Here is an 18,037-nt window from a genome sequence, read left to right as displayed (position 1 = left end):
AAAAGTGACAAAATATTTGAGGCAACTAAGCTAAAGATAGATGATATGATCGATTAGCGAACAAAAATTGAGCTATCAGTTAATGAAATATTGATACTTGATTAATTAAATCGAGTTTGGTATTCAAAAAGTGAAAAAAATTCAAAATAATCTTTCATAGAAATCGATTAAACTTTAGGATAAAGTATTTAAAATATATACAAAGTTGAATGTGTAAAAACGTTTTGGTCGAAACATTTTATCAAACACTTGATATACAATATTTTGATATTTGAATAAAGCATAAAATGCTTCGAGAGTGCATCTTAAAAATAATAGCAAGTAAATAAATACAAAAAATAAATAGACACGAATTTTTTTATGGATATTTGGATATTAACAACTTATATATATGTCACTACTTATTATCCTAGAGAAGGATCCACTAGAAGACTTTGATTTATATAAATTCTTGTACAAACTCATTTCGACTTAGGACTTATCCATTGTCTAATCGAAACTTCTAGCATACTCTCGATTGTAGACCGCAAACCTCACAATCCAACATCTTTTATGCCAAGACTGCAAATACAATATTTAACGTTTTTGTGCGAGACTCACTCATCTAAACTTTGAAGCTCAACTTTCATGTATACGTGTGAGCGATAGTGTGTGAGAATTTAATCATTTACAGTGTATGCATATATCAAATATTTCATCACACTTGGGCTTGTTCTCATTCAAGCTAATTTCTTTATATAGGTTTCTCATGCTTTGAATCCCCTTCCGAAACTTGTATTTGATATTCAAGTTGTTGTATCTATAGCCTCTAACAATGATATGAATGTTTGAAACAAGAATATGACCGTTTGGAAAATTTTTGTATAATTTCTTATATTGAAGCAGTCATATTCACGTTGCTGGATATTTGTTTAATTTGACCGCTGCTGAATTTTGCGGTGCTGAATTCAGTCTGCTGATTTTGGGCTCTACCGGATGCAGCAACAATTGATTGTCTACTGGTTGCAGTAGTTACTAGTTACAGCAACTACTGGTTTTTCATAGTTATCTCTACTGGTTTGGGCTCTACTTCATTTCAAGGTCTGATACTTTTCAGTACTCACAATTTCAGTGATCATGATTTCAATAGATGTGTTTTTTGCTTGCGACTCTTATTTCATTGTTTTTTATGTGAAAAGTGATGAACATGAAAGTTGTAGTCATTTTCTTATCTTTCTATAGAATCAAGAATCGTTTAATTTAGAGTTCTACAAGAGCGTTATACTCGAAACACTCTGTTGCACTAGAGATTATGTTCTACTGAATTTGAGTGCAAAACCATTAATTTCAATGCAAATTTTCGTCTTCTTAAATTTTGATTCAGACCTCGACTTCTGAATATGATTTTTACTATTTTGAGTTGGCTGTTTAACCATTTTAACGACTGATCATTTGCATCACTGATCAACAAGATATCATTAAAAAACTTATGCTATTCAGATTTTCAGCTTTGCTGATTTCGGATTTCAGCATCCAAAACTTCCAACTTGAACAAACAACTACACACTTAAGTAAATATATTAAAAACACAATAACATATTTTGTTATCATTAAATCAAGATTGTTAACATTCTGAAACCCCAATAGAAGATTTCAGAACAAATCAAATGTTAAGAACAAGATTGAAGCCAAATCAATATTAAAGGTATGGATTTTATTTTTGGTTTGATTAATTGATTTGAAATATTGAAAATTCTTTTTAAGTGGGGAATATTGTACTATATATTTACTTGCTTTTAGTATCTTTGATTGACATGGTCCAAGATTAAAATATCATTAGAGCATAACACTCACCACCTTATCAAAAATCGTGGGGTTCACATGCCACATACACATTACATTAACACATCTATTCTCCCACATTCATTTTAACATTCACACTCATTATTTGTAGGTCCCGCTGTCCACTCATTCATCTTATTCGTATTTTATATTAAATAAATTCAATTTCAAATTTTTTAAGAAATTTAAATTATTATTATTTTATATTAATAATAATTTGTTTTTATATATTCAGTACGTAAAATAATTTAATTTTATGAGTGTCATTTACTTAAAATTAAAAATTTATTATAAACCTAAAATAAAACGGTACAACATATAATAATAAATAACACTTGCATAAAAATAAAAGAAAATAAATTAAATTTAACAGAAGATGCAAAATACTAATTCAAGGATTGTTGTATTGTGACCAAATATGTTCAACTAAGTCGGCACGAAGTTGGTGATGCACATGAGTGTCATGTATTTCGGACTTGTTCGGAGATATTCATGAAATCCTCGGTTTGAGCTTTGGACGGGTTGTGCGGGTTCGTCACCTTCGTCGTTGTACCAATTTGTCACGTGAACCCCCTCATCTTCGACAATCATGTTATGTAAAATAATGCATGTTAACATAATATATTTTAACTTTTTTCTGTATCAATAACGAGCTGGACCTCTGACAATTGCCCATCGAGCTTGGAGCACCCCAAATGCTCGTTCAACATCTTTTCTTGCAGACTCTTGTCTTTCCTTAAAAAGCCTCCTCTTTGGATCCTCCGGGCAAGGAAAAGCCTTAACGAAAGTGGCCCATTCCGGATATATTCCATCTGTTAAATAATACCCCTTCGTATATTGAGTTTCGTTGACCATGAAATTAATCTCTGGTGCATTTCCTTGCTAGACGTTATTGAATATGGGAGATTCGTACAACACGTTAAGATCATTACGTGAACTGGCGACATCAAAGTATGCATGCCATATCCACAAGTCTTGAGACGCGACCGCTTCAAGCACGATTGTCGGTGACCCATGGCCTCTTGTAAACTGGCCTTCCAAGCAACTGGGAAATTTTTCCATTCCCAGTGCATGCAATCAAGACTGCCCAACATTCCAGAGAACCCATGCCTTTCATCATGCATTTGAAGAAGACGTTGAACATCATCAGCATTTGACCTTCTCAAATATCGATCACTAAATAGTTCAACTACATATCCGCAGAACTTGAAAAGACATTTGATGGCAGTTGATTCACCCATGCGTAGGTACTCGTCAAGATGGTCGGCCGGGACTCCATACGCCAATTGACGAATTGCAGTCGTGCATTTTTGTAGTGGTGACAAGCCTTTTCTTCTCGCAGCATCGTCCCTTTGCTGAAAATACGGTGAACGATCCTCAAGTGCATTCACTATTCGAAAGAATAACTCTATTCGCATGCGAAATCGTCTTCGAAATATTTGATCTGGATACACCGGGATTGTGGAGAAATAATCATTGAAGAGCCTCGCATGCCTGGCTTCACGATTTCTTTGGATGAACCTTCTTCTTCGCCGCATCACGTTATTACTTTGATATGCTTCAACTATTTGTCGACTTTGTTGAAGTATCAATGACATTAGCTCTTTCCCTGGATCATAATCTTCGTCATCAACTTCAACTTGGACTTCGTTTTCACTTGTCGAGCTAGAGGTTGAACTACTGGAATATTGAGACATTTTAGAGTAAACAAATTCAAGTGTATCTGTTTGCCAAATAGTATGTTTGTAGAATGAAGAATTGTATAGTACAATGTGTCTATTTATATTGAAATTTGCAACGCCTATATTCCAACGGCTACTTTGCAACGGCTATTTTGCAACAGCTATATTCACCAAAGGATACTTTAAACCAATACATTAAATAACATTAAATACGTAACAACGTTTAGCGACGGTTTGTGAAAATCCGTCGCAAATAGCGACGGTTTTTTCAAAACCGTTGCTAAATGTCCAATTTTTTTGGGCGTTCATAAAATATAAAATATAATTAAAATAATTCAAAACACGTGGGGTCCGCGTGTCAGCAAATCGACGACGGTTTCTATAAAACCGTCGCTAATAGCGACGGTGTTTCAAAAACCGTCGCTAAGTGTGTAATTTTTTTTAAAAAATAAACTGACACAGGGGTGTTCCCTCTCTCATGACACCCACTCACATTGGAGAGTGGGTGTTAAAGGAGTGTTATCACTGTGGGTGCCCTTAGGCATTAGATAAAAGCTGCAAAAGTTTCATCCTTTATTCTTTATTGTTTTTTGTTTCAAACACGAATTTAATCAATGTAAATTTGATTTTATAAACAACCGAATAAATTGATAAACGATGCTTTTATCTCTAGTTTAAGATTACCAAACTATTCAATGTTGAAATCATGCCAATACTATATAAATAGACAACGTTAGAGGCATGTGAAATTTCCACTAATGTTTAAAATAGGCTGAAAGAAAAAAAAACACACACTCACACACNTATTTTTATATATATTATAAATGTAATAAAATTTTATTTATAACATTTTGTTTCAGTTAAAATATTAATAATTACAAAATTTTGGATCAGAATTAAATATTTGAAAATTCTAAAAATAAGATGATATTGACGAGAGATATGATGATTTATAAACAAACATGGATAAGTGATGATATATTATTGGAAATAAGTTTGAGGATAGTTTAAAATAAAATGAGGATTTAAGGGTAGTTCTGAAATATTGAATAAGTTTTACTCAATTGATTGCAAATTAGTTAACAAGCGGTACTCAATTTTAAGACAAAAATTTGTGTGAGACGGTCTCACGGGTCGTATTTTATGAGACGGATTTCTTATTTGGGTCATCCATGAAAAAATATTATTTTTTATGCTAAGAGTATTACTTTTTTATTGTGAATATCAATAGGATTGACTCGTCTCACAAATAAAAATTCGTGAGACTGTGTCACAAGAGACCTACTCCAATTTTAATAGAATATACAGATAAATGATAGAATCTTTACATATATAAATGATAGAAACTTTACATATATTTTTAAGATATGCATGGATAATCTCTAGTCCACCCGAGTATTTCCAAAATTGCTCTGGGTCCTTTTGGTTAGAGAAGTCAACGAAAGCATTGTTTTTTTAAAAAAAAAAAACAAGAAGCGTTTTTCTTTAAAAAATATATATAATGTTTTGTTATAAAAACTGTTTTAAAAAATATTTTTATAAATATTTTTTAGAAGTTATAGTTTCTAGCTTATGTCAATATGTGCTTCTATTTTTATTTTTAAAAAAAATTCATTTTCCAATATTTATTGGAACATGGAAACTACTTATAGTTAAAAAAAATAAAAGCGCTTTAAAAAATCGAACGTTTAAGTGTTTTTTTTTATAAAAAAAAAACTATAACATATATATTCAAACTCATCCTTGGAATCATTAGGTCTCAAGAGTGAACTCAATGGTCTTCAATCGAGCCAATTTTCAACCTCTCTTGATTTATCGATCAAGTTTAGGGACGTATATATTCTCCATAAAGTTTACGGTATTGCGTGAGGGTTGCAAATGCCCTTATAATGATGTATACAAGCTAAGGTATGATATTAATCAAGATGTTACCATATATAAATATCGATACTAAAGATGTGATACACGCTAATTTATAGATTTATCATGCTATTTCATTAGAGTTAAAAGAAATTAATTGAAGTAAGAGCCTAAATATCAGATAATGGACAATATTCCAAAAGAAACACCCATTTTCTTCCATCCAATTCATATTTCAAATTTTCTATCCTTTACTAGAATAAGGAGTAGAGATACAACGAGGGGACTGATGCAAGTGATACCTTCAAATTTTAAAAATAGTAAATTTCATTTTCAAGAAGTGTATGAAATCATCATCCATTATTATGCCTCACTTCTACTTTCTCAAATACCCAAAATTATTTTAATCACGGGAAATAGAAGCCTCTTAAATTAATTGTAAAGTTATTTTATTATTTTGTGAATAAATTGTAAAAATTATTTAGAATTCCACAGATAGTAGAAAAAAAGTGCAAAAGGCAAAATGACCAAGCAAAATAAGGCCACAACTATGCCAAGGCCAACCACATTTATAGCCACCAAACTAAAAGCCAAAGTCCCATATGCTGATGACACACTGAGAGCGAAAGCTCCCTGTCCAAGACAAACAACCATTACTTTTATATTTTTCATGAAGAATGACTCAATTTATATAAAGAAAAGTTACCCAAAAAAAAACTTGAAATACTGTCAAAATTCCACCATGTAAAATAATAAGATGTGCATGGAGCTGATAATGAATTCTCTCCTACCGCTGAAGAAGAATAAAGGGTCAAGAATCTTCTTTCTTTTACGATTTTGCTTTTCCTTTTGTTGTTCAGTTAGCTTCAAAAGTATTAAATATTACTATGAGCAACATAAAATTTGGAGAAAGACAAATATATGAATACATAAAATGTGGGTTTGTTTTTTTCTCAACGGTGGTTGAAAATGTAGTTTAGCTCAGAATTTGTCACTTCAATCGTCTTGATCTGTGCTTGGTATGTTCTTGAACTTTGTTAGAAGCCTCTAGATTTTAGCAGACTTGTAATTTGAGAGTAATGTGAAAGAATTTAGATGGTTTTTGCTTTGGATTGAAGAAAATTGCGGCATTGGGATCTTTGTTCAAGTCTTATGAAGACTCAATTTTATTTATTTTTTGTTCTAAGTCTTATGAAGGCTCATTTTGAAGTTTATGGTTGCTTCAATTGAAGGTTAGTACTTGGTGAGGTGAAATATCACCTGATTTTTGGAAGCTAACTTATTGGGTATTTTTGTTGGTTGCTTCATATATGGTTTGCTTCTGTGGCCAAGAAACGTATCTCTCTGAATCCCAAAGTCAGAGAAACTTGTGCATATTTTAGGTCTTATGCTCATAATATTATCCCAAAATGTTTGCTTTCTTTCTCATGTTAATTCAGTCTTGTTCTCCATCATGACAAATGCAGGGCACTTGTCGACAGCTTATAACACACACAGAGCTATAGCTTAAAGAATCTTCAAAATTTCCTGCACTTCTCACATCAAGTGGAAACGCTGTTGATTCAGCTGATGGCGCATGATGCAGAATGGAGAAATGTTGGCCAAAATGCCTTCAAAGTTCTGCTTCTCCTGTTGATTTCAGTCACACACACAGAGCAGCTTGAATCATCCCAAATCCGAGCCCTTCTAAAAGTTCGACAGCTTCTTGGCTTTCCACCCTTTTTGAATAGCTGGAATAAGGCCACAGATTTCTGTAATAGTGAGCCATCATCGGATCTTACCATTGTTTGTTATGAAGAGAACATAACTCAGCTGCATATTGTGGGAGAAACAGGGGCTCCTCGATTGCCTGAGAATTTCTCTATCGATTCTTTTGTTGCCACACTTGCTAAGATTCCAGCCTTGAAGGTCCTAAGATTGGTTTCTCTTGGTTTATGGGGACCATTTCCCGGTGAATTCACTAACTTATCGTCCTTGGAATTACTGAACTTAACTTCAAATTTCTTCCAAGGCAGTATATCGCCAAGTATATCATCAATGACACGGCTTCAAAGTTTAATACTAGATAGCAATAACCTCATTGGCGGGATGCCAGGTGGGATAGGTTCACTTTCATCTTTGGTTGTTTTGAGTGCGAGGAACAATTCTTTAAATGGATCTTTGCCACATTCATTGGGAAACTTGGGGGACCTTAGAGTTCTTGCATTGTCAAATAACAAATTTTCTGGCGATGTGCCCTATCTTGGCGGGTTGACAAATCTTCAAGTGCTTGACTTGGAAAACAATGTTCTCGGGCCTCGATTTCCAGAAGTTTGCGACAATATCGAGAGCATTGTGCTTAGAAACAACAAGTTCACTTTTGGGATTCCAGATATAGTCCGATCTTATTATCAGCTCAAGACATTGATCATTTCCTCCAACAGATTCGTCGGACCATTTCCAGTATCTTTGCTATCTCTGCCACGTCTCACTTATCTTGATATAGCACAAAACAAGTTCACAGGCATGCTCATTGAAAACCTACCTTGCAGTGACGAGCTTAGTTTTGTGAACTTGACTGCTAATCTGTTGACTGGAAAATTGCCCAGCAGCTTGTTGTCGGGTTCAAGAAAAAGGGTTGTGTTGTATGCCGAAAATTGTTTGTCAACAGGAGATCAAACTCAAAATCCGATTTCTTTTTGTACGAATGAGGCTTTAGCTGTTGGAATTTTACCTAATTCCCAGAAGAGAAAGCAAGCTTCCAAAGTTATTCTTGCTTTAGGCATATCTGGAGGAGTTATTGGGGCAGCCATTTTAGCTGGTGCAACCTTTCTGGTTGCAAGAAATTTTCTTGCCGAGAGCGAAAGAGAAAAATCTCCTCCTAGACTTGTATCAGAAAATGTATCAGCGGTATACACCTCAAAGTTGCTTAAAGATGCAAGTGAGACTTCTCTCTTCTTTATATCTTGTTTTTAGGTGGAACGTTTTATTTGATTTAATGAATTCCATATGTTTATTCCTCATAGGATACATAACTCAAGCCATGAAAGTAGGAGCACTTGGTGTCCCTTCCTATCGTACCTTTTCATTGGAAGAACTCAAGGAAGGAACTAAAAATTTTGATACGTCAACTTCCATGGGAGAAGGATCTCACGGTCAGGTACATTGCTTTTGGTTTTCGAATAAAATCACGTTTTTGCAAAACATACACAAACCAAATATAAAAAAATTCTCTTCATGAGTTTGTAAAACATGTCTAATGAAGAAAATGAACATCTATTCAATTCAAAATCTAAAATAATGCTTGGCATCATTGGTGATGAGCTGCCTCTACATGGACTCAGATGTATAGAGGTCGTCTAAGGGATGGCTCCCATGTCGCAATTCGATGCCTGAAATTAAAGAAAAACCACAGTACTCAGTACTTAATGCATCATATTGAAATGATATCAAAGTTACGGCATCACCATTTGGTTAGCGCTCTTGGGCACTGCTTTGAGTATCACTTGGATGATTCATCCGTGAGCAGGGTAATTCTCGTCTTTGAATATGTGCCAAATGGGACTCTAAGAACCTGGATATCAGGTAAACTAATAGACATAATTCTTGAGAATTCACCTGTGTTTTTATGTTAAGAGCTAAATATTAATTAACATAACAGGCTAACAGCCACAGTTCATTGTCATTTCTGGCAGACAAGCGAGTTAGCCGAAAGCTTACCTGGGCTCAGCGAATAGCAGCTGCTACAGGGGTAGCAAAGGGTATCCAGTTCCTTCACACAGGAATTATGCCCGGTGTCTTTTCTAATAATCTGAAAATAACAGATGTTTTATTGGATCAGAACCTAGTCGCAAAAATCAGCAGCTACAACCTGCCATTGCTAGCAGAAAACACGGAAAAAGTACAGATAAATACCTTAAATTTGTGTCTTCACATCATCTTTACACAATCCGACAGTCTAAATCTGCTCAATTTGACAGGACCATCTCCAAAATTTCCTTGGATCCAAGGAGGCCAAGAATGCAAGGTTGGTTATCATAAGTACAAGTGGATGTATGAAATTCAAACACACACTTATTAAGAAAATGCTTCTTCAGGAAAACATTTTCTTCAATATTTAGTGGTTATTATTGATTGATTCTCAGGGCAAAGCATCAAAACAAGTTGGATATTTATGACTTTGGAGTGATGCTACTAGAAATCATCTCAGGGGAGCCCATAAATTCCAGAAGTGAAGTGGAGTTTCTAAAAGATCGGGTACTCACTGAACTAAACTACATTTCATTTTTCATTCTTCATCCCAAAGCACCAAATGATGCACGGAATTCATCTATTGATCGGTGATACTCTTTTTTTGCAGTTCCAAGCCAGTACAACAATGGACGATACATCAAGAAACAGCATAGTTGACCGAGCGATAAGAAACTTATGCTCTGGTGAATCAATGAAAACAATGATGGAACTATGCTGTAGATGTTTGATAAAGGATCCAGCTGATAGACCTTCCATTGAAGATGTACTATGGAATTTGCAATTTGCTTCTCAGGTTCAGGATGCATGGAGGGGTGATTCCCAAAGCAGTGACGGCTCTCCAACTTCGCCTCTCAAATTTGCAGGCTTAAAGCGCTGTATCAGATAATAGATTAACAGCTATTCAAGCGTAATCTCTACTTTTTGTGCCAAATATTTGAGGTTTCAGCACTTTATTAAAGCCTGTTCAGAATAACAAAGGAAAAAAAAATGAGGTTATCAACTGAGGGATGCCAGTTACTTTGTACACGCGATGTGTGTACATTTTTTTTATCATTATCGATAGACTAAAGTGAAATTTGACAAATTATGGAGGAACTAAATTGATATTTAAATTGTTAAAATAAAAAAAATAAGAATAAAAGTATGTGTTTAAATTTAAAAAAAAATGTAATATTAGTATCATATAACCGTAAAATTGAAAGAAAAAGTTGTGTCCTTCTTAAGTTGTTACTATCATATCCTCAACTTTAATAAAATAGAATAGATATAATCCCTCAATTCGTATGATTTTTTTTTAAAAAAAAATAAAACATTTCAGATAAAATATTTTTTAAATAATCTCATCAATGCATGGTTTTATTTTTCTGAAAATATTGCATTTTGAATAACATAAATTGTGATTAACGAAGACCTTACGTAGTGCAAAATGAGAAGGGCCACAAATTATCCATTAAAAATATATTTTTAGCATCTTTTATTACACTTCAATCTTACATTACATGTCTAAAATTTAATTTAAAAAATCTTATAAACTTGCTGCTAAAACAAGATATTCTAGCAACTTCTTATAAATCCTCATATTTTTTTTATTAAACTTAATGGAATTTGGATACTAATATTTTTTTTTAGAAAGCAAATTCATTGTTCAGGGTGAAGAAAAACAAATCAATAATGTGGAGATACTCATTGTAATTATGATTAAAAAAATGAGTGGGTATTTTGTAAAACGATCTCATGTATCTTTACTCGTGAGATGAGTCAAATTCGCATTAATTTACAATAAAAAATAATACATTTAACATAAAAAAATAATATTTTTTCATAGATGACCCAAATATAATATTTGTCAAACAAATTTGTTCGATGATACTATATCACGTGAATTTTTGTGAAAATGAATATACCCAAACCCCATCATAATTTAATATATATAACATCAAATCGCATGCACCACCAACAAGATCCAAACATCACTCTCCTACCAATACCTGCTCAGAGTCTCCTTCTAAACTGCTGAGAACGCACACAATCATTCCCGTGCATGCGAAAGGATTTTCGCTTGCACGGAAAATTATATCTAAAATTATTAGATCCCGTACACACAGTTCATGAAGGATGTAATGTAACCATGTTAAAATTCCTTAAAATCACGAAACCTAGAAAAATAATACTTCTAAAGCATGATAAAGAAAATGGAAACAAATAAACCACAAGAGAAAACTGAATGAAATAAAGTAAACAAATGGCCACTCGAACGTAGTGTGTAATACTCTAGCAAAAAACAGATACGACTTCAAGGTCTTCCGCTTGCCAGATAAAATTTCTGCAGCATCTAATTTGAAGAACCGTGTGCTCGCATGAAAAGTCCTTTCTGAAAGAAATCTTTCAACTTCATTACCACCCTTGAGAGCATGTTCTAAATTAATGCAATTCATGTTTTTGACCAACTGATCGCAATCTCAGTGGAATCAAATAAAGACATGATAAACTGTTGAGGTTCACATCACATACCTAGGAACTCACAGGCCTAGTTATTCACTCCACAAATCAACAAACACGAATAAGTAAAACATGGAATTCCGAGGTGTTCGCTTTTACACAAATGTCACAGTGCATCTAATGGAGCCATCACACAAAGAAACCAGAATAAGGATTTCTGTTACAAAATGCAAATTCTTCAAGACATAAGCTAGAAGTTAAATTTTTAATGTCCCATCAAATTTTTATTAAGATCCATTTTGTCTAAAGGGATCGTTTTTTAGTTTGGTTCAGTACTAAATTTTCAGGTAAGTTACCATCAGTGAAATATACCAGATGCATATATTTGTGGACCTCACGTACATTCACTCGATCTCATATATGCTCTATGTTATCAATTTCATAGTGCATCTTAAAGAGTGTAGTAGTGGATGTCCCCACGAAGTCTAGAAAATTTTGCCAGACAGGTCTACCATAAGACACATCCTAAATTATTCCACAAACCCCAAAAGAAGTCCCAACAAAAGTTCTTATGTTTAACTTCAATCCTACCGGACACTCTTTGCTAGTTTCACACATAAACACATTCAAAAGCTGCTTTGGAACCTCAACTGTTCTTCCACACAAAGTGAATCATGATCAATGTTTTACAAGTAAATACCAGTCTTTCATGTGGTCTATGTAGTAAAGACGCTTCAGGAATCACTGTAACTAAAAGCAACACCCATACAACAGAAAAGCCCAGTTATAAATAGACATTAAAACAATAAACTTTAAAAAGGACTTGGTAAAGCTAAAAACTCGGATAAATTCAACAAGGATGTGTGTCATCCAAACAAACATGTAGAATTTATTATATTCACCTTATGACAGACTGAGGTGCTCACTTTCACACAAACACGCTCTGCATCTAATCTACATTACACAAAAGAACCACATTAATCATTTCTACTTCAAATACAAAGCATTTTCTTTCAATGACAAGCAACAACCACAAATAAAATAAGGTGCACCGATGACAAGATTTGTACTAAATTTACTTTAAGAAGTAAAAAGAAAATCACACATTTGGGTAACGGGTTCCCAACCATTCAAAACTTTCAAGGAGGAACATAATTGATACTAAAATCAAGCATCAGCACTGAATTGAGAAGAGCCTAGAAGATGTACAATGTAGCTAATGAATTTCATCAGGCCTTTCCTTTACTTCTAAATCGTAATAAAGCTAAGAAATAACAGTGAAACAAAAAGGTTCCTCAATCATCCAATTCTCAGCTCAATCATCCAATTCTCAGCGCATTACATTATAAAACCCCAAAAACAACAGAAGCTATTTCTTATAATAAAACTGTAAAGAATAATCGAGTAATCAGCGAAGGTACGCCGGGATCTTAATGCGAATAAAGAGCATACTCATAACATAAGAAATCACAACAAAAGAAACTCCAGCTGACGCGTACGACACCTTCACACTCTTCGCCCTGTTCTTATCCAGCGCCAGATCCAGCAGCACGATTCCGATGCCTCCAAGAACAAACATGAACCCCGATGAGAGACCCTCGATAATGTACTGGCCATTCACCCGACCCGGAAGGAAGACCACAGGTCGAACCGACCCAGTGAAGCGATCCTGGGTGGATCCGATGCCCGGCGGCTCCACAATGACGTCGTAGACGATACCGGATACGACCATGAAGTATGTGAGGAGGACCAGGGAGAATACTGTCATGGCGGAAGGGAGAGTGAAGGACGGCAGCTTCAGGCGGAGTCGCGGCGGCCGGAGGACAGAGAAGGGTAGGATCCGGATGAGATGGAAGATCGGATCGATGGAGTCGGACGACAGATCGGGTTGGGTCGCAGTGGCGGAGCTTGAAGTTGACATTTTCGCCAGCGAGTTGAAGCCTTGGAGAGACTTTTTTTTATATTATGAAACAATATTTTTATATCCAGATTGTCAATCGAATTGGTTTTTTTAAAAAAATAATAATTTAAATGTTTCGATCTAATATGATCGGATCACAATATTATAATATTAATATAATATCATAAATAATATATTTTAAAATTTAAAACTACATATATTAACAAAATTATATATATTATAATTTTAAAATTAAATAACTATATAAATATATTCAAAATATAAATGATAGTTATATTTTTAAAACAAAAACAAAAAAAATAATAAATAAACTCTAATATTATTAAAATAATATATTTTAGAAATCCAAATTTCAAATAATCATTTATATATATATAACAAAATTTTAAATTAAACTTTTAAAAAAATTTAGAAAGAAAAACTGGTTATCTGATTCATAGTTAGTGGACCAGTTCTTGACCGGTTTGATCGTTAAAACAATTTTTGAAGATTTTACGAACAAGATCAGCGATTAGTACACAGTCGAACCGGCCAATCCAATTTTGAAAACACTGGTTTGGTATGCAATTTGTCGTGAAGTAATTAAAATAATTATTCAAATTTTACAATCAAATAGAATATAATAAAGAAAAAAAATATTTTTATAAATTGTAATTAATTTAGCATTAAAATTCAGTATATCTAAAAATAGTAATTTCTCGTCAAAATGTCATTTCTAAAAAAAGAAAGATATATCATTAATATTGAAATATATGTACTGCAATAAATGATAATTTCAATTATTGTTTGCATTGATTATATCAATTCATTTAATTCAATTTTGAATTTAATTAATTTTTATATTAATTCAAATGTAATTTATGTATTATATGTTTTTTATTTGTTACTCGAATTGAAACTAAACTTTATTGAAAACGTAAATTATATTAAAATTTTTGCATTGATTATATCAATCAATTTAATTTGTGATATGATTTGTGTTAATGTGATATATTTAATTTTTATTACAAACTGTATAAATGAATTTCCCGTCAAAATGTCATGTCTAAAAAAAGAAATATATATCATGAATATTGACATATGTGTACTGCAATAAATGATCACTTCAATTATTGTTTGCATTGATTATATCAATTCATTTAATTCAATTTTGAATTTAATTAATTTTTATATTAATTCAAATGTAATTTATGTATTATATGTTTTTTATTTGTTACTCGAATTGAAACTAAACTTTATTGAAAACGTAAATTATATTAAAATTTTTGCATTGATTATATCAATCAATTTAATTAAAAACTGTATAAATAAATTTAAAATACAAATGATTGCAATGTTTAATATCACTTATGAGGTAAATCATTCAAAAATACATTTCGTTATTTTAAGAAAGTCATCTAAAAATTTGATATATGATAGTGACTATTAGCCAAAAAAATTAATCGACATGCTTTGTATTTAAGAAAGTTTTTTAAAATTAGCGTAAAAATAGTTTTTATTTTTTATAATTATATTATTTTTTCAATTTAAATATCTATTCATTTTTCACTAATTTTAAATAATATCATCATGTGCATCGCACGGGTTAAATACTAGTATGTATAAAAGTAAAGTCTTATTTAGAAAGATATGATACTCTGTTCCATTTTTCTCGATGAAGGAGTTTAAGTCCATAAAAGGTGTCTTATTCCGCAATATAACCGATGACACTGATAGCTTCAATTTATTAGTAGCACCTTAGATACTCACTCTTTAAAAAAGGTCTTCCAATGGACATTAAATTATCATTTGGTAATCATAAATGTTTGACATAAATGCACGTTATTTCGAGATTAACTTAATTTGAAAGAGTTAATGCATAGTAGTTTTCCTACAAAACCATATGCATATTATATTTCTTAATCTTCCTTCTTAAAATTCAATAAGAGAGCCCAAGAAAATTATAATTCAAAAAGGTTTCAAATAGACATTAAATTACCCTCAATAAACATGTCTATAACCCTCAATAATCATAAATGTTTGACACTCAATGTATGCAATTCGATATTTTCATAATTTCAAAGAGTTAATGCGTGATATAATTATGTCAAAAGCACCTGATGTATGATTTTTGTCTCTTGGGCTGCATTATTTGAATTTAAAATTATAAATATTGAGTGTTGCATATTATATTGGAAATTAATTTTTTATTCTATTTATCTTACTAAATCTATATACTTCAAAATTGAATTCTGAAATGACTCCTCTTTACAGCACCATCTGTGAGTTGAATCCTTTCAAGATGCAATGAACGTTTAAACTTATATCTGTTCATTGTTGTGAACTACCTACATATGGAAACAACGAGAACAATGAGACATTAAGTTTGAAATCTGTCTTTCCTAATCGAAAAGTAAATAATATTATTCTCTTATTTGTACAAAATTTTAATTATTACGCATTTGCTAATGTGATAATTTTCTTCTATATTACAAAGTTCGTAGATATATTGTAGTATTAAATGTCTAATAATGGAAAATAATTAAACAAATTCTAAATGAAGCATCTCATTATATGACACCTTATAAAACTTATCGGCATTGTTTTGGAATACACATAGTAAATGTTAATAAAATAACTTTTATGGTTTATACATAATTTACTTATAATCACATATTTTATTTTTCTTTAGAATAATATATTGTTGCATACATTACGAAGAGATTTTGTGGATAAAATCACCGTCTATTTAGATAAAGATATTGATGAAGCAATTTTTGTTATCCTTCAAATGTGTCGAACACGTACCATGTCACAAAATTATTTATAAATGGGGATTTAGACGAAGTTACCGAATTTTGAAAAAAATATTTCTCTTTAATTTAATTGAATTTGATTTAAAAATATTTATTTATTACATGTTTAAAAATAATAATATATATAACTTCTCGGAATATTCACTTTGGTGGTCGACATCAATACACTAAATATGATAAACATCATGTCATTGTTTTAGGCTAACACAATCTAAAAATTTGATATATGATAGTGATTATCAGCCAAAAAAATTAATCTACATATGTTGTATTTAAGAAAGTTTTTCAAAATTCACGAAAAAAATAGTTTCTTATTTTTTATTTTTTTTATAATTATATTATTTTTTTGCAATTTATGTATCTATTCATTTTTTTATAATAATTATTTTTTCATAATATCATCCATTGCATCACATGAGTTAAATACTAGTTTGGCTAAAATTTGACTGAAACACAAACAACTATATGTGTGTAATTAAATAAAAACACTTATACTAAAGTGACATGCCAAATTTATTATCATTTTTAAAAAGTATTAGTTGTTACAATTGGGTTAGTCCTAAAAGAATTTTGAGTAGGTCTCTTGTAAGACGGTCTCACGAATCTTTATCTGTGAGACAGATCAATCTTACCGATATTCACAAAAAAAAAATAATATTATTAGCATAAAAAGTAATATTTTTTCATGAATAACCCAAACAAAAGATCCGTCTTACAAAATACGACCGGTGAGATTGCCTCACACAAGTTTGCTAAGAATTTTATCCACAAATCAAGCATTTTCAGTGGATTAAAATGTCTCTTTAAACTAAATTTTATTTTTGTACATTATAAATTCATTCATCGGACCGATTATTGTGCATGAATCATGTTCATTATTATGGTATGATACCATCCATAATTCAATCTCTTTCGAGTCATCGGAACAGATAGATGGAACAAAAATCGTATGCAAAATAGATATTATATCAACGAAATAAAATAAAGTAATTTATTTGGGATAAAAGAATTTCGATATCTTTTGGATAAGACACGATAACTGCTCGATGGGTAAATCAAAATATATAAATATCTTTGTGCTCACGTGCGTGAAATAATAATTAGAGATGATAACTTCTTTATGAGTTTGAGATCTCGTAGAGAAAACCCGTATTGAAGATGGAGATCTCCGATTTTTTCGTGTTTGAAAATTCTCGAAGTAGTTTAGAGATTTTTTTAAAATCCCCAAAGTAGTTAGGGATGAGTATGAGATTACTATCTCCATCTCCTAACTCGTCCCGAAAATAATATCAATAATAAAATAATATTATTATTAATATTAATAATATAATAATATTTTTTTAAAATATTAATAACAAAATTATTATTAATATTGATATTAATATCGATTTTAATATCGTCAAACCCACTATCGTCTTGCCATATTTATATTTTTGAAACGAAGATAAAAAGCTGATCCTCGAATTTTCGAGTTCGGGGATTCTTTTAACTCCAAAAAGCAAGGATCAGGACTAGTATAGGTATATGGATGAAATTCAAAGACAGGGATGAAGATGTCAAATCCGACCCCGTCCCATTGTATCCTTAGTAATAATATCTATCACGTCGAATATGATTTCAATTTGAGAGGGGTAGATAGTAAATCTCGCATTGATCAGGGATACAATAATCATTCGACGCTGGTGTCACAATTGAAATTGATTTTCACGCATTTCAAAGGCAGCTTTCAAATTTTTTCTTGACGGTAGTATCAATCAAACATAAAAGCCATCAAACCTTCCGACCAA

At 31.8% G+C, this 18,037-nt stretch overlaps 2 protein-coding genes and 2 long non-coding RNA genes across 5 annotated transcripts; 1 reads left to right on the top strand and 3 right to left on the bottom strand.

The window, feature by feature from the left end:
- Positions 1-6,087: 6,087 nt before the first annotated feature.
- LOC140985119 (uncharacterized) lies at positions 6,088-6,959 on the bottom strand. Its single transcript, XR_012176705.1, has 2 exons — positions 6,843-6,959; positions 6,088-6,189 (listed from the first exon to the last, which is right to left on the bottom strand). It is a non-coding gene; the product is annotated as an uncharacterized lncRNA (long non-coding RNA).
- LOC140985090 (probable inactive leucine-rich repeat receptor-like protein kinase At3g03770) lies at positions 6,933-10,095 on the top strand. The gene is made up of 7 exons (XM_073452849.1): positions 6,933-8,283; positions 8,369-8,502; positions 8,687-8,927; positions 9,038-9,243; positions 9,323-9,369; positions 9,488-9,599; positions 9,703-10,095. Exons 1-7 carry the CDS (start codon positions 6,933-6,935, stop codon positions 9,979-9,981), a joined length of 2,370 nt encoding a protein of 789 aa, XP_073308950.1. The 3' UTR covers positions 9,982-10,095.
- On the bottom strand, positions 8,509-9,740 carry LOC140985109 (uncharacterized). 2 transcript variants are annotated; one of them, XR_012176702.1, is made up of 4 exons: positions 9,608-9,740; positions 9,063-9,153; positions 8,810-8,916; positions 8,509-8,734 (listed from the first exon to the last, which is right to left on the bottom strand). It is a non-coding gene; the product is annotated as an uncharacterized lncRNA (long non-coding RNA). The 2 variants fall into 2 exon arrangements; XR_012176701.1 differs by lacking the exon at positions 9,608-9,740 and having other exon boundaries at positions 9,063-9,195.
- A 2,753-nt stretch (positions 10,096-12,848) lies between the features above and the next one.
- Positions 12,849-13,499, bottom strand: LOC140985098 (uncharacterized). The gene has a single exon (XM_073452858.1). The coding sequence runs from the start codon at positions 13,453-13,455 to the stop codon at positions 12,943-12,945; it is 513 nt and encodes a 170-aa protein (XP_073308959.1). The 5' UTR covers positions 13,456-13,499; the 3' UTR covers positions 12,849-12,942.
- Between the last annotated feature and the right edge of the window lie 4,538 nt (positions 13,500-18,037).

The sequence above is a fragment of the Primulina huaijiensis genome, chromosome 1 (genome assembly GCF_012295235.1).
Source record: "Primulina huaijiensis isolate GDHJ02 chromosome 1, ASM1229523v2, whole genome shotgun sequence".
NCBI lineage: Eukaryota > Viridiplantae > Streptophyta > Magnoliopsida > Lamiales > Gesneriaceae > Primulina > Primulina huaijiensis.
Note: the sequence above shows the minus strand (reverse complement) of the source record. Positions and strands in the feature narration are given on the sequence as shown.